The sequence below is a fragment of the Monodelphis domestica genome, chromosome 3 (assembly GCF_027887165.1).
Source record: "Monodelphis domestica isolate mMonDom1 chromosome 3, mMonDom1.pri, whole genome shotgun sequence".
Taxonomy (NCBI): Eukaryota; Metazoa; Chordata; class Mammalia; order Didelphimorphia; family Didelphidae; genus Monodelphis; species Monodelphis domestica.
In genome coordinates, this window is record NC_077229.1 from 204987434 (window position 1) to 205011937 (window position 24504).

General features: G+C 36.7%; 1 protein-coding gene across 13 annotated transcripts in view; it reads right to left on the reverse strand.

Annotated features, from left to right (window-relative positions):
• The window catches only part of ELOVL2 (ELOVL fatty acid elongase 2), a 147722-nt gene that overhangs the window by 116685 nt on the left and 6533 nt on the right, over positions 1-24504 (reverse strand). For 3 of the 13 annotated variants that reach the window (XM_056823427.1, XM_056823425.1, XM_007487947.3), the window contains exons 3-5: positions 19640-19728; positions 17842-17979; positions 13788-13899 (exon numbers count right to left, since the gene is read on the reverse strand). In XM_056823427.1, the coding sequence (XP_056679405.1) occupies positions 13788-13899; positions 17842-17979; positions 19640-19641 (252 nt within the window). In that variant the 5' untranslated portion in view covers positions 19642-19728. Of the gene's footprint in view, positions 1-13787; positions 13900-17372; positions 17685-17841; positions 17980-19639; positions 19729-24504 lie in introns of those variants that run through there. The other 10 variants (XM_056823429.1, XM_056823433.1, XM_056823424.1 and 7 more) reach the window with 9 other exon arrangements.

The following is a 24504-nucleotide window of genomic DNA, read 5'->3' on the forward strand; positions in this document are numbered from 1 at the left end:
AATTCAGAATATTGTCAATAAAAATGATAACTTATTAATAAATCATACATAATGTCTAAGGAATAATTTATATATATATATATATATTCCTTATTGATAATTCATACAAGCATGGAATTCACTTTGATAAGCATTGATAGTGCCTATGTGTGTAAGGCATTGTACTAGGTGCTGGACATAAAAATATTAAAAGCAACCATTCCTGATTCCAAAGAGCTTACAATATTGGGGAGGAAGGTATGGCATGTATACAAACCAATATGATAATAATATACAATGTGATATCCGCAAAGGAGAAATATAGGCAAAGCACTCTAGGAAAGTTTGAAGATTACCTTCAGCTGGGGGAATCAAAAGGCGTTTATGGAATAGGTAGTACCTGAGCTGGGCATTGAAGGAAAAGAATTTCAAGAAACAGAGATGAGGGTGTGTGTTCCAACATGGGAAATGGTCTATGCAAATGCAGATAAGGTAATTTGTAGTGCTACTTTAAAACCTACAACGTTTTCAGGAAAATGTATAGATTTTAAAACTTAGAAAATAAGCAAAGACTGGAACTATTAACTCTTTTCTGCAGCAAGGTGTGGTGTAAACAAACAGCACTGAACCTGAAGTCAGGAAGACCTACATCTGAATCCTACATGGGGCAATTACCAGCTGGGTGCCCATAGACAAGTCTTAACCTCTCTAAGCCTAAAGCAGTTCTCTGTTACCTAAATTATAGAATCAGTGTAGTCTATGCTACCTACAAAATCATAAATTCCTGATCTGCACAAGCAGATCTAAAGTGAGTAGAAGTTTTGAAATAAGGCAAGCAAAAAGAGAAATTTTAGATCTGGAAAGCAGACTTGAGTCAGATAGGAAAACAAACTTTTTGATAGTTGAAGCAGTTTTAAAAAAGGAAAAACAAAAACACACTCTGGGAATAGGAATTAGGAAACATGATCTCTGTCCAGAGTCTTGGCTTTACTACTTCCTAGCAAATCATTCAACCTCTCTGATTCTTGATTTACTTATCTTGATTTACATTATCTATAAAGTGGAAATCATATTTTTATTTTCTACTTCACAGTGTTATTAAGAGGAGAGTTAAAATTATTCTTATTATGAAGATTCTTGGTCTCTGGGAAGATGAGAGAGAAGGCAGAAGATGGTCAAAATGGAAAGGAATTCAGAGAGAGCTAGATAAAGAATAATAACAAGCATTTCTATAGTGCTTTTATAATGCACTTTGCAAATATTACCTCATTTTATCCTCACAAAGCCCCTGGGAGGTAGGTGCTATTATTATCCCCATTTTACAGATGAAGAAACTGAGGCAGAGAGCTTAAGTTATTTGTCAATTATCACATAATTAGTGTCTGAGACAGGATTTCAACTCAAGTCTTCCTGACCTCAAATCTAGAGATATATCCATTGTACCACATGGCTGGCTGAGGTATGATTTTCTTCTAGGATGAGTTGTTAAAGTCAAGACATTAAATTAAAGGATACCTCTTCACTCAATATCTTAGGAAGAAGATAGAAGTATGGAGAGACAAAAACTCTAAGGAGTAGCCTAATGATATTCATAGAACTCTTAGGATTCTAAATCTGTGATTCAAACCAATAAAATCACCTTCAAGATAACTTTTTGGGTTGACATATCAAATTCACCCTTAGCTGGGAGCTACTCAGAACAAAATGATTTTGGAAACAAATACATAGCTTCAATTTCTCTCTCTCATTAGCAATCCTAATTGATGCTCATGTAGAAGGTCTTCTGGAATAAAGCCAAGAACTGAAAGGACAGATATCTTTCCATCCCTAAAAGGTGCCACCTGAAAGTTATAATTAAAATCCATTGACATGGGACTAAAGGACATTTTGCTCCATATAAGTAAGTACCTGGATAAAGCTTAAATGGAAGACTTTCTAGAATTGTCAACAGAAAAAGCCATAGGAAAGAATGAATAACTGATAATTCCCTTGTTTGAAACCTGATCCTTACTAGGAATATAGGCAAATAACTACTCTATTTTAGTTTCTTCCCCTCCAATTCATTCTTAAGACCACTGTTAGATTAATGTTCTTAAAGTATTGCTTTATTCATTCCTAGAGGCTGCTGGGGGTGCAATGGATAGAGCACTGGATTTGGAGTCAAGAAGATCTAAGTTAAAATCATGCCCTAAACACTTATATGACCCTGAATAAGCCTTTCTCAATTTCAGTTTCCTCATTTATAATATAAGAATGACAATAATAGTATCTACCTCCCACAATTGTTATAAGGATCAAATGAGATAACATTTCAGGTCCTTCTGCATAAATGGTAGTTATTTTTATTCTTATTATGTCACAGATCTTTTCATAATCTTTCAATAGCTTCCCTATGATCTATAGAATAAAATTTAAACTATTTAGCCTGATTGTTAACACTTGCCACAATTAAATCTCCAAACCACATTTACAGGCTTGTCTACCACTATTCCCTTACAATGAATCCTGTACTCTAGCCAAACTGATTGGAAGCTCTTCATTCAAAGGTATTCAAAAATACCTTTTTTATTCAGAACATCTATGCATTGTAAACTGCATTAGCTGAGCAAAGTAATTCCCTAAGTAATGTAGGCTTAACCCCTCAGAGAAACATATGCTTTTTTCAGTTTAATAAAAGTCTATTAATTTGATGATAAATAATGACAACAGTCCAGTAATTTTACACATATATCATGATAAATTTACATGTGGCATAAATGTATTTATGAATATTTGATGACATATTTCAGAATATGTGTTCTCATCATCACAACATCTATGCAAATAGCTGGTGAAATCCAGCACTTTAATAATTAACGATACTTGGAATCCTAGATAGCAAAATGAAAAATTAAATATTACATTCTAGCAGCTTCACAATGGCAGCTAGATTTGTTCAGCAAAGCTTTAACTATGGAGGCATAATTCATCAGCTTTTCTTCAAGTTAACTCTCTTTGAAGAGTTCAGGAAAAATAGCCACGGCCAACAAGATGAAGACAAGTGGCTCCCAAGAGGGAAGGGAGGTCATTCTACTGCATATGACTCTTTTAGCCTATGGTCCCTACTCTCAGTTCACTCTGCCTCTCCTGGAAAAATATGCTTTTCATATTTACTCTCTTTAAGCTTTATTTCTCAGAAATTATAGAGTACTAATAATTTATATACTCCATTATTCCCATGGATCTCTGATCTTACTGAGTATTTTCTTCAAAGATACACATTGCAAGACAATCAAGATATAAATACATTTGAAAACTTTTAAACCAAATGAAAGAGTTCTGATGTCAAACTGAATAGGGGTTTATTGCCATTGCCTAACCCCAACCTATAGAAATAGATATATAGCTTTATTCCTGTTGCTATTCTCCACCTACAGAAATCTTATTCTTTCTTTAAAGTCTGACTCAAATATCACCTTCTCCTTTTGCTGAACTCCTTCAATACTGATTGTCTTTACCACTCATTTACTGTTTGCCCTGTATTATTTCTCCCAACTAAATTGTAAGTACTTTTGGGGTGGGTACTTTGTCTTCCTTAAAACTATAACTAACAATCCCTAAGGAATAGGGCAAGCTAAGACAAATTCACTCGAGTTTAGGTACAGAGGAAATCTGGGGAAAGAAACTTCAAATCTCATGTCATATGATCCTGCTAGGGGAGAGACTGTAGGACAGGACCTCCCCAGACACACCTGTGGGCAGACGGCAGATTGTCACTGGGGAAGCTGACATGGCAGAAGGAATAGTGTAGGGCTGGGAATGAGAAAACCAGGCTGTGAGCTTAGGTGGGCACAAGCATCATCTGATAACTTCCTACTTAAATTATGTGATTCTTATTAACTAAGATGCTAAATTCCCATGTTCTTCCCAGTGCTTTCAATACATTCTAAATTCTGTTGGGACACTAATACACTGCTAGCAGAGTTGTGAATTAATCCAACTATTCTGGAGGGCAATTTGGAACTATTTGCAAAGGGCTTTAAAACAGTGCCTACCCTTTGATCCAGCCATACCACAGCTGGGTTTGTACCCCAAAGAGATAATAAGGAAAAATACTTGTACAAACATATTTATAGCTGTGCTTTTTGTGGTGGCAAAAAAAATGGAAAATGAAGGGGTATCCATTGATTGGGGAATAGATGAACAAATTGTGGTATCTGATAATGATGGAATACTACTACTGTGCTGTAAGGAATGATGAACTGGAGATTTCCATGTGACCTGGAAAGACCTCCAGGAATTGATGCAGAGCAAAAGGAGCAGAACCAGGAGAACATTGTACACAGAGACTGATAACACTGTGATACAATCAAATGTAATGGACTTTTCTACTAGCAGCGATGCAATGATACAGGATAATCCCAAGGAATTTATGAGAAAGAACGCTATCCAAATCCAGAGAAAGAACCGTGGGAGTAGAAATGCAGAAGAAAAAGATGTGATCAATCATGTGATTTAATGGGGATATGATTAGGTTATCACTCTATTGCAAAAATGAATAACATGGAAATAGGTTTTGAACAATGTACATGTATAACCCAATGGAACTGCTTGTCAGCTCCAGGAGGGCACAGGGAAGGGGAGGGTGGGGAAAAATCATAAATCATGTAACCATGGAAAAATATTCTAAATAAATAAATAAATTTATTTTTATTTAGTTTATTTTTTTAAACCTTTACCTTCCATCTTAGAATTCCTACTGTGTATTGGTGCCAAGGCAGAAGAATGGTGAGGGCTAGGCAATAGGGATTAAGTGACTTGCCCAGGGTCACACAACTAGGAAGTATCTGAGGCCAGATTTAAAACTATGGTCTCCTATCTCTAGGCTTGACTCTCAATCCACTGAGACACCCAGCTGCCACCTAAATAAATAATTTAAAAAAATAATAATATTCTAAATTTTGGCACCCAGGACAAAAGACTGGATCATCCCAGGCATTCCACCCTAAGTAAAAATATGGTTTTATTCATCTTTATATCTTCCACTGAGCATAGTATGGAGCCTTGCACACAATAGGTACGCAATAAAGTTAATTGACTAAGAATTAAGAAGGTCATTAATGAATGTGAACTGTAGGAAAATTGGGCTTCCAATTTTGATTTTAATAAGTTATTTTAAAAATAAACAAGAAGCTATATTAGGATTGGATTACCTCCACGATATAAGATACTTGCCTCTGCTTAATCTTATAAAGCTCTAGTAGGCTTTAATCTACTTCTTTCAATAACAAAGCTAGTTGTTTTATTATTAAGAATTTGCAGCAAAGATTTTCTTCTTGGTAGTAAGATTAAGAGGAATTGTTTTAAGTTAAAGATGATGCATTTTGACCACCTATGGCCAACTGTAGTTTTTCAGTTCTTCAATGTCTGGTTATCTTTGGAGAAACTACCTTTAAAGGTAGATTTTTAAGTTTTATATCCCTAGTTCATTCATTTGGATTTAATTCAACAAGCATCTATTAAACATATAATATATACCTGGAACTCTGCTAGACCCTGGAAACACAAAGGCTAAAACAAAAACAAATTTGCTCTTTGGGATCTTAGTGTCTAACTGGGAGGAAACAATAGGTATATAGATGAGTAAATAATATAAACAGAAATCACAAAGTAGGGTGAGAAAAAAAGAGGATACTATCAGTGGGAGATGGGAAAACCAGGAAAGGCCTTAAACTGTCACATGAACTGAATCCTGAAGGAAACTAGGGATTATCACAAAGAAGAGATGAGAAAGAAAAACATTCTAGTGGATAGCCAGGGTCAAGAGATAGAAGAGCTAGCAGACCAGTTTAGTGAGAACATAAGAGTTTATGAGAGAGAATATATGAAATCAGTTTTAAAAAGTGAGTTGTGGAACCAGGTTGTAAAGGGCTTTAAATGTCAATCAGAGTTTGTATTTTATCTGAGAGACAATATCAAACCAAAGAAACTTTTTAGCAGAAAAGTTTTATAGTTAGACATGTTTTAGGAATATTAACTTGGCAGCTATGTGGAGGATAATTGGAGAGGGAAGAGGCTGGAGGCAGTTACTCATTAGGAACCTATGCAATGTTCAAAACAAGAGGTGATGAAGGTCTGAACCATTTCTAGGTGGTGGCTATGTGAATGAAGAGAAGGAGTTACACAAGAAATATGTTGTGGAGGTAGAAAAACTAAGACTTGGCAATGGATTGGATGGGAGGAGTTTAGGCAGGGTGAAGACACTAAGACTGATATGTAAGAAAGGAGGATGACTTGAGGGATCAGAAGCCTGGGTGAATGGAAAGTGTGATAGATAGTATTCTTAACATAAATAGTTTTACTATATTTTAGAGATTTTCAGTATAAAATTATTTTTGAAATGAAGTGTTTTATGATATTTATAAAAACCACTTTCCCAAACATTCAAGTAATTTTTAAAATGATAAATAATAAATAAAATTTTGCAGTACATTTTTTAAAAATTGTCCTATAAAGGACATTTTTGTTTGAAGTAAGGTATTGTGAGAAAAATTAATAATAATAGCATACCAAAAATCTATAAAGGAATCTATATATAGTAATCACTTGTCAATATTCATTGATTCAGAACTCTTAAGGAAATTTACCTGCTATAGGTAAAAAGAAAGACAAAAGGAGAAAAGTAGTATAAAGAACTATAAAGTAGTATAGTTAATTTTTTTCTTATTTTTACTCATTGATTACAACTTGGGATTAAAGTTTCTTTTAGTTAATTATCTTTAATTTTCTGTGTAGTTTGATATCATTTGATACACAAAGCCTCCAAGTGTCAAATACTTGTGGGACACTCAAATCCACCAATGAATTGGGGGGGGGAGGTGTCCACTCCAAGCATGAAAAGACTTCCCCAAGTAGAATAGGCATGTGTGAACAATTTGTTACCATGGGCTATAAAGTTAATGGAAGCAAACACTGTGGAAAGTTTAGAGCTTGCTCAGACATCAAAGACACCTGCTGCTCCAAGCAAGCAATAGCCAATTATCTTGACTTTTGTCTTGCCATTGGACTCCAATAACTCTGGAAGAGAAAGTAAAGTTGACAACTTCAGGCAACTCTGCCTCACTTAAATCCAATTTAAACTTGAATCAAAAGGCATCACCCATGTTTTCAGAATTTTACATCTTATTATTTTACTATTCAAATATTGTATTATTTTTTTTGTCTCATGACCTCGTCACCAACGCTGTCTTCTGTTTGCTTAAATGCAATAAACTTTGTGGATGTACCCTCACAGAAAACATTAGCATTTAACAAACTGTCACTGTCAGAAGAGACAGACATGATATGAGAGTTATGAAAGCGATGTGTGGCACTTATCATCTTCAAGCGAAACATTAAAATTCAATAAAAGTGGTGGCTCTAGGCAAGATGTCTATCAGAAGACTTAAAATCAATAGATAAGAGCCCTTCTCCATGGGTTAGTAGTTTGTTGCTGACTCAAAGGGAAAGCTGAGCTAACATACAATTGAGAAGAGTGCAGCAGAAAAGGATCATGTAGCTTTCAGATATTTGGTGTACAGTACTGTATTTATTCATCTGGACCAGAAAACTAATAAATATATGGATTGGTTTCATGAAAATGATGGGGAAAATCAGAAGCCACTAAATGAAAAACAAGAATTCCACAAGATTTACCAGCAAGCTAGTTCATCCTTTCTAGGAAAGCAACCTTTCATTCCATCAAAAATAAAGTGTAAGAAAAGCTTTAAAAAATGCAGGATTTCTTGGCTCAGAAAGAAGGCACGTGAGATTCAGTTTTAAACTGATAGTAAAAACCCAAAGCACTTCTACAATGCCCTGAATATTACTTATAAATTATAAGGACATGATCCTGGAGATCTCTCTGAGATCTCCCTTCAATAGTGTTCTTGACAGACCATCATCACCCAGTGTTGAAGCCATTGACCATATACCTCAAGTTAAAGTCAACCGTTAGGCAAACTTAAAACTTAGGAAGAGGTTCTGAATGTCATTAGGCACCTCTCATGTGGGCTGATTTCATTCCCCAGCAGAGATTTACAAGGCAGGGGATCAATGCTGACTGAAATCTTCCAGATTATAGGGCAAGAGATGGTTATCTCCAGAAGATGAAGGAAGCCTTCATTGTCCATCTCTACAAAGGAATTAGGTTGTCCTGTGACAATCGCTAGGTGGGTGGGAGATCTCTTTCTCTCTTAGTCATTGCCAGCAAGATTCTTGCAAAAGTTTACCTTAATTTATTGATTCTTAACCTGGAAAATAGTCATCTACCCAGGAGCCAGTATGGTTTCAGAAAGGACCAAAGAATAGCCCTGCTTGCTCCCATGATTTTTAGCATGATGTTTTCTGCAATATTGTTAGACACCTTCAACAAGCATGAAAACAGTATCAAGGTCAGCTACCACACTGAACAGTAAACTACTTAACTTGAAAAGGCTACAATCCAAGACTAAAGTAGAAGAGCTGGTGAGTGACTTTTTGTTTGTAGATGTGTTCTCTATGTAGCCTCTAAGACTGATATGTAAGAAAGAATGGATTGATTCTCTGTTGCTTTGTGCTAATTTTGAACTGACAATTAACCCCAAGGGAAAAAAAGGTTCTCCATCAGCCAGCACTGCACCATCCATATGTGGAATATTTGTCTAGAGATGGGAAGTTCTGGGTTCAAATCTGGCCTCAGCCCACTTCCTAACTATGTGACCCTGGGCAAATCACCTAACCCCATAGCCTAGCACTTACCGCTCTTCTGCCTTGGAACCAATATTTAGTATTGATTCTAAGATGGAAGACAAAAAAAATAAAAACAAAAGAAATGTAATCACTTCCATTTGAATGGTCTTGGGAAGATTATGAAGATCATCCAGTAAAATATGTTACCAGATACTGAAGTCCTTTCTCAAGCTGAACTACCAAGGACTTAAACTCTCCTGCAGAGAATCCACACAATGCAAATGTTTTATATAAAGGTCAGAAGTGATACAAAGACACACTCAAGGTTTCTGAAGAACTACTGATATAGAAGAGTTCAGCAATAGCATGCCCACATCAAAGAAGGCTATGTGCTCTATAAGCAAAGCAGAATTGCAGTAGCCCAAAAGAACATGAGATGCACAAATTTAAAGACATCTCCATCCCAATTGTTCAGAGTATTTGCGCCCAACCTGTGGTTGAGCCTTCCAAGCATATATTGATTTGATTAGCCATAGTTAAACACACTATATGCTGACCTTGCCATCATGATGTCATTTTGGTCTCATCTGGGTTCAAAGATAACAATACATAGTTACAAATATGTCCAGAAATTATTTTGGGACACGTGATTTGTGAAGAAATTCTGCCCAAAACACATATCAAACCAACATTTGTCAAAAGGCACATAAAAGAAGCAGAAGTCAGAAAGTAGGTAATAAAGTGTCACTAGAGCATAATAAACTTAATGCATCTGGGGGAAGCAACTCTAGATCTCTCATTTTTTTTTTAGATCCATCCTGTTTCCAATCTTTGCCTCTAAATCTTCATTTGTCACCTTCAAATCTTATCCTAGATCCAATTCCCCATATTTCTCACATGTTTCTTGTTCTTATACTGACAGTTTTAGCTATATCCACACTCTCAAGGAGAATGGTCTTTTAAATGCAGAGCACTCAGAGGAAGGCAGCTAGATGGTGAAATAAATAAAGTGCCAGGCCTGGAGTCATCTTCCCAAGTTCAAATCTGGCCTGAATGACTCTGGGCAAGTCACTTAATCCCTTGTCCCTCAGTTTTTCTCCTCTGTAAAATGAGCTACAGGGAGCACCTGGGTTGCTCAGTGGATTGAGAGTCAGGCTTAGAGACAGGAGGTCCTAGGTTCAAATCTGGCCTCAGAAACTTCCTACCTGTGTGAACCTGGGCAAGTCACTTAATCCCCATTGCCTAGCCCTTACCACTCCTTTGCCTTAGAACCAATACACAGTATTGATTTCTCCATTTTTCAGCTGAAGAAATAGAGTCAGAGATTAAGTGACTTCCTAGGGTCCCACTACTAATATCTAAGGCAGAATTTGAATTCAAGACTTCTTAATTCTAGGTCCAACCCTCTCAATACACTCTGTTGCCTCTAGTTACCTCTAGTATTTATTAAGCACTTTAAGGGTTGGCAAAATACTTTACCTATGTGGTCTCATTCAATTTTTGCAAAATCCCTGAAAACTTGGTGCTATTATTATCCACATTTTACAATGAGTAAAATGAAGCTGAAAAAGGTTGTGACTTGCCTAGGGTCACACAACCAATTAAGTACCTGGAACTGTATTTAAACCCATGTTTTTCACCATGCCACCTAGCTGCTTATAGGTCACTTAGATCTAGTTATATCACTACTCCTCTCAATAGCTCCCTGCTGCTTCTTAAGCAAAGTTAAGTCTTCTTTCCTGACAGTCAAGGCCCTACCACAGCCTGGGATCTCATAACCTTGCTAGCTTTATCTTATATTGTTTGACAACTCTCTAATGTGTTTATCCTGTAATACTGGGTATTACACCCACCTAAGTTTGTGTCTTTTCCTCCAATTAAAATGTAAGTCATAGTTGATTAAAATTCTTCATCTTCCCTGGAAGTTAGCATGTTTCTCAGCAAAACAGTTTTAATTAATACTGGTATTAATTGATATTTGTAGTTTTTGTTAATTGATTCTTAAATTATTTACCAATATTATATTTTGTATTTATAACTTTGTTCTGTTTGTATCCTTAGTTAGGTCCCTGAGAATTCTGAAGAATGGACTATTGTGGATATCATGTTCCAAAAGTCAGGGTCATTGGAAAAGCTAAGGCTACAGGGGAATGGAGCCAACTTCCCAGAGTTGTTTATTTGAAATCTTGGGCTGTTTATGTCATTCATGAAGCCAGAGGTCACATCCCCAGATTTTTGCCTACTTTTCTCAGTTGAAGGATATCTCAGTTATTTTAACCATCTTTCCCTAAAGGTCCTTTCACCCTATTGTTTCTAATAAGGTCATAAACCTTATACTGATGAATTAGATGAAAAATTAACTAATGGGAAAACCTCTATGAATATTTGATGCAAAGTAAACAACAGAAACAGTGATTACAATGATATAAAAGTGAAGCACAAAAACAAAACTCTCTCCTACAACTTCATATGATTATAGTAATTAAGCTTGGTCCAAAGAAAAGAAAACATACCTTCTCTCTGTGTAGAGGTAGAGAATAATGGGTATAGAATATGATATACAATATTAGGCTTTACTGATGTGTGACTTAGCTTTGCTAAATTTATTTCTTTTTTCCCCTTTCCTAGTTCTTATTCTTAGGGAGTTTACTTCTTTTGGTAGGAGAGGAGGGAGAGATTTAGAAGTGAAAATGATAGAAAAACATAATATATACATTTAAAACAAAATTAACTTTTGAATACAATAAAAAGCCATCTATGTCCATAGCACATACAATAACTAAGGCATGTTCAAATATGTATTTGTGTAAAACAAATTTCCATTATTTAAATCAGATAAAGCACTAGAAGGACTCACTATTTAAATGAAGCCTATCATAATGAATTGGTTTTTTTAAAGTAAATAATCACCCCAGTTTATCTTTTATGTAAATCCAGATTATCACTACTATGTTCCCTTATAACAGAGTAAATAGATGATTAAGACAGAAGACTTTACTTCAAACAAATAAATGATTTTAATAACAGTATAAAGAACCTTAATTACTGAATTTCCTAGATGATGGTCCACATAATCAGATATTCTTTACATATCTATTATGCAGTCAGCACACTCAACTTTGTAGATTTATTTTCTAAACATATCTTATTTCTCCTCTTAGATTAAGAGCTCCTTAAATGAAAGAATTGTGTCATATCTCTCTAGAGTCTGACATTATGAATGTTGTGCTTAGTAAATGTATGAATGTTTGTTGATTTGTTAACTCTGTAAGTGTGTATATTTTATATGTATGGCATAGTAGATAGAGACCTGCCTTTGGAGTCAGGACAACCCAAATTCAAATCCTGCCTCTGACACATACTGTCACATGACCTGTCACTTAATCTTTCAATGCTCTAGGCAAATCTATATGACTATATTTCAGAAAAGGTGGAGACCTGAACTAGAAGGGGGAGTTTCCTTATCTGGAGTTCCCTATATTAATTAAATCATAAGTCCAATCCCTGTCTTATAAATGAGAGAGACAAAGTCAGACAGACAAAAGCAGAGACAGGAACAGAGAGGCAAGGAATTAGAGATTACCATGGAGGTGGAAGAATCAAAGAAAACATTTCTGACAGCCAGAAATCTAAGCCCTTTTTTCCTAAAATTTAGGATCAAGATAGAATCATGTTTCCAAGACTTTATTCTATTATTATACTTTTTTGTTTAATTCAGTATCCCTAGAGTTGTGTGAAACATATATTTTCTATTTATGGGAAGGAGCAGATTAATAGTCAGTGTCATGTTTAACATTCTACTATACAGAAAAAGAGAATGAAAAGCTATCTTGTGAATCTTCTTGTGTTTAGCACTTGATAAAAAAGTGACTAAGTCAGAGGGGAGGAGTATTTAGGTGAAGAAAGAATGCGCATCTAGAGAATTTTAAAATGATTTAAAAATAATATACACTGGGGGCAGCTGGGTAGCTCAGTGGATTGAGAACCAGGCCTAGAGACAGGAGGTCCTAGGTTCAAATCTGGCCTCAGACACTTCCCAGCTGTGTGACCCTGGGCAAGTCACTTGACCCCCATTGCCTAGCCCTTACCACTCTTCTGCCTTGGAGCCAATACACATTATTGACTCCAAGACGGAAGGTAAGGGTTTAAAAAAATAAATAAAAATAATATACACTAAGTGATTTTTTTTTAAGCTTGCACTAAATTTGTTTATAGGTACTAAGATGTTAGAATGGCTAGTAGACAAAGATGTTATGCAAGTTGGAGAAATGAAAAATACAAATATGTAATTTATAAACTTTGGGAAAACAGAAGAGTTGGATAGCCTCCATATAGTACAAAGGTAGAGTCAGAGAATACCCAGACCCTCACTCTCTGTGATCTGGGACTATTTCTATACTTCTATAGGACTTTCTCTGTGTAGAAAAATCCTACCATTTCTAACATCTCATCAGATTCATCCATTCTCTTGGCTATAATACTAGATAAGGGGGGAAAATATGAGAGAAATTTTTAAAAAGCTCCTTTCTACTCTGTGCCTAGAGAACACACATGCTTTGGCATAAAGAACATATCAGGCCCAGTGCTACCATTTGAAAATAATAGTGAATTTTAGAGGTCTGATAGTAAAGTATTTTTATTTTTCCTTTCAATCCACTATTCTCCTTCTTTCATTTTTCCAATTTTATTCATGACTTTGAGGGACATTTTCAATGTCAGATTATCACTAAAAGACATTATGTTGGAATTTAGTTCTAACATTTGATAAAGAACAAAACTTAGTAACAGAGTCAACACAGAAAATGAAGATTATTTATGATAGCATGAAAAATGCAGATGAAGGGATAAGATAGAGTTATGGGTACAGTGGGTCAAAGGTAAAAAAGATGAAATTTGTACTTGACATGAAAAAAGAGTGGGGAAGAAGGAGGATAGAGAGGGAAAGAAAAAAGAAGAGAAAACAGAAAAGTAGAAATGAAAGAAAATCAGGACAAAAAACTATTGCATGTGGGAGAAATGTCAACTGAAGCTTTATAATTAAAAAGTGCTTTTTATAAATTTCCTCATTTGATACTCATATAATAACAATCTTATGATGTAGGTAGAATAAGTAGGATTACCCTCATTTTATAGATGAAGAAACTGAAGCCCACGGTCTCACAATAAATCATCAGAGCTGGGACATGAATAGTCTGACTCCAATTCCAACGCTTCTTCCAATATGCCACACTGCTGAACAGGAAAGAAAACTTGGAGAGTTAAATACAAAAAAAAATAGTCACTATATTTGGTATTTTGAATTATTGCAATGGGTCAGAAAAGAGAGGGTTTTTTAAAAGATGTCAAGTGAAAATATGAGAATATTTGGCAAAAAACTAGGTAGAGAAAAGAAGAGAAAGAGTCAGATTTCAGACACTGTAGACAGAAGAGCTGGTGGAATTACTAACATCGATAGGAAACAGAGAGAACACAGTGTGAAAGATGAGTAGCTTTCTTTCTGTTGTGCAAAACTTAATGAGGTACTCCAAAGAAGACAAATGGTTGAAAAGAGAGGGAAAATTTTAATTCACATATAGTGGGGATGGATAGAACATATGTGAGTTAACAAGATCCTTAAACTACAGATGAGGTTAGTATGAGAAAGTAATCAGAAACTCAGATCTAAAAGCCTTCCATCAAAACCAGCAACATAAAAGTGAAATGAAGAAAGAATGTACGTGAAAGAACAACTAGAGATTTAAAAAAAGTAATTTACACTTAGTGATTCTTAAAAGTTTCCACTAAAGAATTTATTGTAGGTACTAAAATCTTTGAAAGGCTAGAAGACAAAGATCTTATGCAAATTAAGAAAAAGGAAAAGTACAAATGTATAATTTGTAAATTCTGGGAAAGCAGTGAAGTTGGATAACCTCCACATAGTGCATACACTAAGCAAATTTTCATGATGGAAGGCTACTTCCTCCTCTATGTCCTAATCCTCTACTTAAAGGTATAAAAGTAGAAATCATTCTATAGGCTACCTATCAGGCATCTGGGAGCCCTGTGGGTGACTAAATACAGACAGTGATTCCCTATGATCTGTATACACATTATTGCATGTTATTGGTGCTAATTAATTTAAATAATCTGTATCTGAAACATGAAGACAGTAATTCTGAATCATTAAAGTGGAAAGGACCTGGGCAGGTAATCTAGTCCACTGTCTTCCTTATTTAAGATTCATTAAACCCTCCTAGGTAGTAATGACTTTCAGTTACCTCTCAGCTTCTAGTGATCAGCTCAGCAGCAGATTTTGAAGATTCCAGTTGAGTTCTATAATGATTAGCCTATCTAAGTGATCTAGCTCATGCAGACTACAGGTTTAATTAAATATGTGTAATACAAATAGATTTATGAATAGAACATTTAATAAGAGAATTACCTCAAAACAAACAAAATAATTGACAAAGACTAGATGATACATTTTCTTTCTTGTAAAAGGCCAGTTCATCTGGGACATAAATACTATGGGGTGTTACAAGGTTTCATGTAATTGACATATAGAAACTTCACTTTCACTGTAATCTTTTTAAAGAGCAGTTCATTCAAAAAGCATCAATATCAAAGACATTCACAACTTTTGCTACAACAAGAAAACAACTATCATTGTAACAACAAGAGAAAAGATTTATGAGTATCCTCTCCTTGGATTTGGTTTTCTCATTTTAGCTCTCAAAAGATATTCCTTCAATTAAGAAAGAAAGAAAGAAAACTTAATTCTATCCACCTCAGAACAAAAGCTTAGGCCCAAAGAAGCTCAGCCAAACCTGATTCCCAAGAAGGCTTTGCCTTTCAAGATTGAAAGTTTATATATAATGCAATTAGCCAGGAAAAGCACAGCACAAAATACATGGACAATCCAATGTACAGGGTACACTGTAAAGTACGAATATTTCTCAAAACATAAACCTCATTCAATCTGATTACCACCTAACAATGGGATACATAAAGAAGGTGAGGGCATTTATCTCTAGAAAGTCACAGTCAATATACACAAATGGTTAGATGTCAGCTGCACCTCCTTTCTGCAGTAGGAAGAGTAGTTGATTTGGAAGCAGAGGAACTAGATTAGAATTCATTTTAGCCATTTATTGTCTATGGCATTTTGTTGCTGGGTCTGGATTTCCTTAGCTATAACACGATGGGGAGAGGAACTGGAATTGGTGATTTCTAAAGACCCTTCTAACTCTAAGTCTATAATCCTATGACTGACTTCCAATCACCATAAATAATTTTGTCATTCTCTGAAGTTAATACCTGGTCCCTGAGAGGTTACAATTTGGGATAGGAAGGCAACAGGAATACTGACAAATGTCCTGGATGTCCTAGGAACAATAGAAGGCAAGACTTGATGTGAAATGTAGGACTTGATGAAAAAAAATCTAATAGTATGTGTCTTCTAAAAAGGGGAACAAGAAGACAACTTAACCAGGATTTTGCTTAATGCCAGTTCTGTTGGCATAGTACAGCATGTTTCTCCCCTTGCAGCAACAAAGCCAGGTTTAGATGCAAAGACACTTAAGCAATCAGTTCCCTTCTCTGGGGACAAAGGGTGACTGAAATTCAGCAAAGAATTTTTAAGAACTGGAAGGTGAGAGCAATTGTTAGAAAGGAGACATCAAAGAGGCAGTGTACTAAAGAGCCCATACTAATTTTTAAAATTATATTTGTATGACATGAAACAGAAGTCTCAACAAAATTGAACTGACACATTAATTTTTAAAATGTTTTTAAAGTTTGCCAAGTTCCTTCCTTCAAGCTACCTCCATGATATCACTGTTCCCATTCAGCAGAGGAGGAAACTGAGGCAAAGAATAAGGCAACTTACTCACAGTCACATACTATTAATTTTTTTAAATGAGACTTGAACTCGTCTTGTGGAAACCAAAGATTACTACTTTTTTTCTACTACAAACAACACATCCCCAGAATTCAGTACTTCCATGAGACTCTCTCACCATAGAAAGAGATTGAAGTATGCAAAGAAAGATGAGAGGTAAAGACACAGTCTCCGTACTAAAAAGAACTTAGGCTTCTGGTCTGGAAGTGGGCCAAGAGCTAACCCAGTGTGTGTAAGACCTATTGGAGGGGGGGGGGGGTGGGGGGAGGAACATCAGCAGGCAGACTCTTTGAAGGTGAATAACTTAATGCCATGGGTGTGGGTGTCCAAATGTCAGTAATAGTGGGGAGGGTGGACATGCTACTTCTCTACTTGCCCCCAAAGAGCAGCGCGAGAGAGTTGGCAGCGTAGGGATCGCAGTCAGTGGCCACAGCCGAGGGCAGGCGCTTGTTCTCCACTCTATTTGCCTGGGTGGGGGGTTGGGGGAGGATGACTGAGTGGGACTGTGCATGGTCGCCGAGCTGCCTCCCGCTTGACCGGCACGTTACTTCCCTCACAAACCCTCAGCCCCGAGCTGGCTCGAGGACCCGCTGCCGCCCGGCAGTATAGGTCCGGGCTGGCGGAGAAGCCGGGTCGGAGCACCTACTCTTTCCCGCCGGGGCGTATGTGCGCGCGCGCAGTTGTAAGAGTCACCCGCCCCCACCCCGCCGCCCCCCACCAGGTGCGATGAAGGTGGTGGAAGCCGAGGGGGGCGTCGTCGCCGCCGCCGCTGTCCCCTCGGAGCCTCGGCCCGTGTCCCTGTCTTGGCGCTCCCTCGTGCACTCACCATGTCTGGCCGCCTTTATGGAGCACCCGAGGAGAGAAGTGATGCGCTGTCCAGGGTATCCAGCGTCCAACTAACCCGCGAGCTGGAGGCGCGCCCTCTATAAGGTTGTACACACGCGCGCGCACACGCCTCGGAGCACGCCCAGGCTCACACACTCTCACTCACACCCCACGCCTCTCGGCTCAACCTTGCCCCCGCCCTGGTTTCGCGCCTACCTCCCTCCTCTCCCGCCTCTCTCCCACTCTCCCTCTCCCTCGCAGCTCCGAGGCTCCTTCGACTTCCCCTCAGCTCCGCACTCCGCTCCTGCTGCGCCCCCTAGGGAAGGGAAGCCTGTACAGCAGGCACCGGAATCGGAGTAGAGGGAGAGGCGAGGCAAAGCGAGAGGGCGGGGCAAAGGAGAGGGCAGGGACTAGGCAGAGGAGCCAGGCATCCCTTCACTCTCCCGCGGACACCTCCAGGTACACCTTACCTTACCCCTTTGGCGCCTGTCACTTTCCTCACCACTGGAGGTTGCTGCGGCCCCTCCACCGACCCTTCCTGGACGGGCGGAGATTCGTAGCTAAGGCCGCTCCATCGTGGGTCCCTCTGCTCGCGTGTCTCTCTGGACCTACCCCGAGAGAAAAGACTGTGGTTGGTTTGAGTGGATGGACAGGGATGGAAGCGATTGCTTCTCTTGCTCCCCCGTCCCGTCCCCACCCCCAAAAGCAAATAACTGGGGAAGGGTCTCCTTTCAATAACATTACCCAGGTTTGGGTATTTTCATTTTGCTCATTTTGTTTGGGGTATGAGTTCCTTCTGAGAAAGCATTGTTTGAGACCCTGGAGCCTAGGGGGAAAGAATGATATCCTGTGGTTTCTTAGCTGTAATAAAATGTCATATGATCATCATCTTTGAAGTCACACGTTACCTTTTTCTTAGTGAGTACCTAGCATCAGGTACATGTTTGTTTAAAAAAGGTGTCTTTATCAATAGATTATTTTAGACATATCAGCTCAGTGTCATAGTCTCAAAAGCCAGCTTTTAACTCAGAGAATTTAGCAACCAATTTCTACATAGCATTCATATATTTTCTAAGAACAAAAATTCTCTCAGCTTTTGTGGGTATCCAGATAAAAAGAATCTGTATATTAATGTTGTGATGCCTTTAGTCTGGCATAATATAATGCAAATACTTTATTATATTCTCTTCCCCCACAGCTTTGAAAGATAACATACTTGCAATCAGGTTAAAAGATGAGTTCTTGTAAGGTGTCACACCATGAAAGCTTAATGCTTAGAATGAACATATATTTTTAAGTCAGTTCTGAGCTCTTCTTATGAACTATATTCACAGAATTCACCATTGTATTCTCATATATAAACACTTATAATTTTATTAATTGTTGAAACACTTTATGGATATAGCATTATTACCCCCAAAAGGAATTGACTAATTTAGAAAATAAGGGCTTTTATCAGGCATCATTCACTTAGTAGACACAAGGAAATGAATATACAGGACCTCTCTTTTTCAACACATAGAAACAAGAACCCTATAGTAGTAGATTAAGACAAGGTAGAATATAAACTTTTAAATATTTAGTAATAGTAATAAGTAAAGATTATCATTAACATAATGTTTACCAAATTATTCAAGTCACATATGTGACTATGCAAAGTTGTGTGCAGCTCTTTGTGACCCTGTGGGCCATACTGTCCTGGCAAAGATATTAGAGTGGTTTGCCATTTCCTTCTCCAGTAGATTAAGGCAAACAAAAGTTAAATGACTTTCCAAGGGTCACAGAGAACTAGTAAGTATCTGAATCTGGATTTGAACTCAAGTCTTCCTGACTTCAAGCCCTATAACTATCCACTAAGATATCTATCTGCCTCAAAGTAAATCTACAAAATAGCATAACCCTAGATCTTAGAGCAAAAAGTAAAGGTTATTTAATTTAATTAGTTTATTTTACAGATTAAGGAAAAGAGACCATGAAAGCAAGGACTAGGACACTGACTTCCTGGAAGTCTACTCTCATTCTCTTTCCACTGCAACAAATCTTGTAATCTAGGTAAAATAAAACCAAAGCAAAATTTTGAAATTATATGCCTCTCTTCAGCATAGACAACTTTTCTTTTCTTTTTCTTTTCCCTTCTTCTATGGTAATCCTTCCCTCCTTCAGGCATTAGATCTTTTGTGTCAACTGGTCTGACAAATTCTATTTCCCACCCTCCTTCAAGTTCCCATAAAACCCTCAATATCAAAATGAATAGAAAAACAAACTCACATAATCTGAAGTGGAAGAGATCTCAGAGGCCAAGGAGTTCAACCTATAGCTGAACAGGAATGCCCTCTAACATAACCTGGGAAGGCAAACTGACAAACTATTTTATAAATATCAGATGTAAATTAGGTAGAATCCATACCTGTCATAAGCATCAATTTTAGTGGGCTTCAAGTTAGAAAAGGTATTAAAATATTCTGTACCCAGAATGAGAAAATAAGTCAGTTATTACACCACTTTTATTTGGGTCGGTAAAGCTATATGTAAAAGGTAAGGATTAAGGGCTTAAAGTTCCCAGGAAGATTAATAAATTGTATTCATATTTGTTGCTTGGATACTTAGTTTTAAATTCAGCACACTCGAAATGTACATTAACCCTCTTACTGCACTTGAGAATGTCTCCACATATTCCTATATTGGGAGCTGGACCATGTTAAGTAATTTTTTTTCTGGACAGAAGATCAACCCATATAGTTAACTCAATTCTGGTTTTTGACAGCTGAATGCACTAGAGATCCCATTTTTGTATTCAAGTTTTAATACTATTTTTGTAAATATGACTTTCAAAACCTACTTCATTCATCACTAACCTTTCATGTGACTGTTCTGTACTAGTTTTCATATATAAACTGGTTGGGGGTGGGGGGTGATTGATCCTGACCCCAAGTGCCTGCTAATTAGTTGATAAAATCACAGAAAGTAAGGGATAGATAAAAGAAGTAACAGGTATTAATATGCTAAAGAAGTGCAAAGATTTATCTGTGCCATGCCATCTTTTCTATATAGTGAAAAGGAGTTCTTAGACTGAATTAGAAAGCTAGCTTTCATTTGCTAGGAAAAAAGTTTGGCCACAAACTAGAGGGAACATAAGTGGTGAAAGAAGTAGAGGAGGAGGAGGAGGAGGAGAAGAAGGTGGAGGAGGAGGAGGAGGAGGAGGAGGAGGAGGAGGAGGAGGAGGAGGAGGAGGAGGAAGAGGAAGAGGAGGAAGAGAAAGAGGAGGAGGAGGAGGAGGAGGAGGAGGAGGAGGAGGAGGAGGAGGAGAAAGAGAAAGAGGAGGAGGAAGAAAAAGAGGGAGGAGGAGGAAGAAAAAGAGGGAGGAGGAGGAGGAGGAGGAAAAAATTGTAAGGTTTAGCTTTGTGGAGGATGACTCCTATGCCTCTACCAGAGAACAGCAGGGGTAGGAGGGGATTTTCTCTTTACCCTCCTCAGCCATGATATCTAGCAGAAGTGTTTTTCTATCAGACTACATCCAGCAGGAAGCAATTTAGAAAATTGAGTTATTCAAGATAGGGATCAGAAACACACTCTCCAGAAGGAAACAATATAGAGAGACAACCTTCAAGGAAGGGGGCAGCTTTAACAAGTGAGACCTTTGACAAAAGAGAAAAAAATCAAAGATGGGATTCCAGGAATAACTAACCCTGGCTATCTAGAGTTGAGCTGCAGGGAGGAGAAGACATATGAAGTCTAGGTGAGCAATCTGCCCAGCAGAGACAAGAAACCCAAAAGGAAGCAGCAAAAGAACATAACAGGAAGGAAAAAGATACTAGACTTTACAGTACTGGAAACCATCTTAGGTCACATTTATTCCCTATGAATAACCCTAGGTTCATTGTTCAGTGTTCTCCATGTTTATACCCTTGGATTATGTGTGGATTTATAAGTATGTCCCAGATTTATAAGGAGGATTTTTTATAGCTACTGTTTTTACTATGCCATCTTAGAAAATATTTTTGAGTTAATTGTGTCTCCTGACTGACTATTAAAGATTAACATATCAGTGAGTGCTGATGAACTATACTAGGAGTTCAGATCCATAGTACCTTTGAACTTAAGAGTAGCTGGGGAGACCTAACCTTCAATTGTGAATTCAAGCTGGGTCGGGGATGGCAGAGATAGACCCTAGAGATTACTACTAAAGGTCAAAATATTAAAATAATAATACTTTCACTGGAGTATTGAGGTTATTATTATTTTATTGCGGTCAATTCTTGTTCATTAAATGCTTTGAAATCCCTAGAAAACATTGCCTCATTAAAGCATATTAACAGGAAAGGCAAATTTTTAAATTATAATTTATTATACTATGCTTTCTACTAGAAATAAAATCCTTCATTTGGATTTTAAAACATATTCAAGGTCACTAGAAATTTTAGTTTCGCTAACAAAGCCGTCTTTGGCAATACACTGAATTATTACAGCTCAAAGAGTTAAATCTAGTCAAAAAGGATTCAGATTCATTTCCTTTGAGAAAGCCTGACAGTATTTCAGGAAGTGTGACAAATTCAAGCAGGGAAAAATGTTGCTCTATACATGTATTGTTGGCACTTTTTACTAATAATGTATTTATGTATCTTTTCTCTTAGGAGAAAGGACTAGGAATTGCTTGTAGATGTTCAGATGAAATGGAAAATATAGTAGAAAGTCATAAGACCTGCATTTAAGTCTTCTTACTTCTACTGTACTAGATATGGCACCTTGAGTAAGTCAGTTAACCTTTCCCCCCATTTATAAAATAGGGATATTGCTATTTGTTCTATGCATATTAAAGTATTGCTATGAGTATCCAATATTATAATGATCTATAAGTGCTTTGTGAGGGTTGCCACATAAATGTGAATTGTTATTCCATGACTTCTTGAAAACATTAATTGGAAAAGATTAGCAATGAAAATAACCATTTGAACTTTCTTTTAAAGTTTTTTTTGTTGATTATAATAGTGCTACACCCTAATAAGTTATCCTCCTCTTTTGCAATAATATAAAGAAAATAATTTTAACAGGAGTTCCCAATCTTTATATGATATAGAGCTATTGTGGCCCTTACCTAAAGTTTCATGAATGACTAAAAGACAAGAGGTCCTGATGGGCAAGCCCATTTCAATGAGAAAAATAAAATTTGCCTATGTTTCTCTTCCCATACCTCCCCCCTCATTGTATATAATCTTAAAATTAAAAACAAAATGACCTGAAGTATGATCTTATAGTTTAGGGTGTTCAGGTGATATGTTCCCTGACTAAAGATGAAAGAATTTGAACATTTCAGCAAGTCAGTCTGAGGAAGAATAATTGGTTAATTAGAAGAAAGGAGAACCTATACAAAAAATATCCCAGTGCATTACTCCTAATTATTCATTCTTAACACATTAATAATAAAGGATCTGAAGTTAGCAAAATCCTAATGAGATAATTTATTTTAATAACTTGATAATTTGTCTTAGTGGAATGCTGTGAATGGATGCCATTGCTTCCAGAAGAAATGAGAAAGATTCCAAATGAGGATTCTATATGTGAAGGATCTCTTCAGCAAGCATTTACCTAGAGGCAGCTGGTAGTATAGAGTTGTATAGTGTGCTCAGGGAGGACCAGAGTTCAAATATGACCCCAGAAATAGAGCAAGTCATTTGGTCTCTGCTTATCTATGGTTTTGTGAGGATCAAATAAGATAAGATTTGTAAGAAAAGCTCCTGGCACATAGTAGACACTTCTTCCCTGCTCCTAGACATAGCCTTAGAAATCATGCCCATCATTTCATAACTGATGAAACAGAAGTGCAGAAACTTGAAGATATTTGCTCAAGGTCACACCACTAGCTAAGTGGCAGAGCCATGATGAGGAATATGAATCTAAAGTATAGTGAAAATAGACTGTAAACAACTTGAAAGCAAAGATTGTTTCATTTTTTTATCTTTATGTCTCTGGATCTAGCCCAATGCCTGGCACATAGTAGGGACTTAAAAGTGCTTATTGATTAAATTACCTGATTGATTAATTAAACCATCTGACTGCAAGCCTTGCACTTTTTCTACTACCATGTGCTGTTTCTCATATTATTGCTTGAATTATTATCAAGTATACATAATAATATAAATTTTATCAATCCGCCAAGAGCTAAGATTTCATTGGTGAAAGGTTTTCATGCTTATACAAATTATGACCATCAATAATTCACTGGATAAGTATTAGAGTATCAACTGAGGTTAAAAAAGGATGAGTAGTCCAGACATTTTGTAAGCAATGAAAAAGATAATTTTTTAAATTGGAGAAAAATAACTTTAAATTTTTAAATAAGCTAATTTAAATTATCTCAGGAATGTTTAAATCAAACCTTCAAAGAATAATTAATTCCAATACACAAATTGTTTGTAAAAATAGATAAAAGTCATCTTTACATTTGTTTTATGAAATAAATGTAGGCTTGATATTTAAATAAAGGAAAGAAGGAATTTTTAAAAATCCTATTTCTAATTAATATTGATGCAAAAATCTTGAAAAAATATTAGCAGAGGCTCTAGTAAAAGCTTAAAAAATATATACTCTTTTATAAGGTTGAATTTTATGCCAGAAACGTAGAGTTGCTTTTTCATTAGGAAGATTATGAGCAAAATCAAAATGTTAATAGCAAAAATCATTTTAAAAACACATGAATATATCAATAGACTTTTTAAAAAAGGTTTTGAAAAAATAACAGTCATCATTTATGTTTAAAAACTCTAAAAAGGGATAGTTAGGTGGTTCAGTGAATAAGAGGCCTGGAGACTGGAGGTCCTGAATTCAAATATGACCTCAGACACTTTCTACCTATGCAAACTTGAAGAAATCACTTAACCCCAATTACCTAGTGCTTATCCTGATCTGCCTTGGAATCTATACTTAGTATCATATCAGTAAAATTGATCTGGAAGTTCAACACCAAATTTATAAGCATTTATTAATAACGGAGAAAGAGAGAGAAAGAGAGAGAGTGCCCCGTGGCAGGTATGGAAGCTAAGAGAGTGATTGGGTTTCCCACTTGGGTTTAAAGAAAGACCCTGTCCTTGGCCACTGACTTTCAAACTTCATGCCATCTACCCTTCTGTGGTGAATTT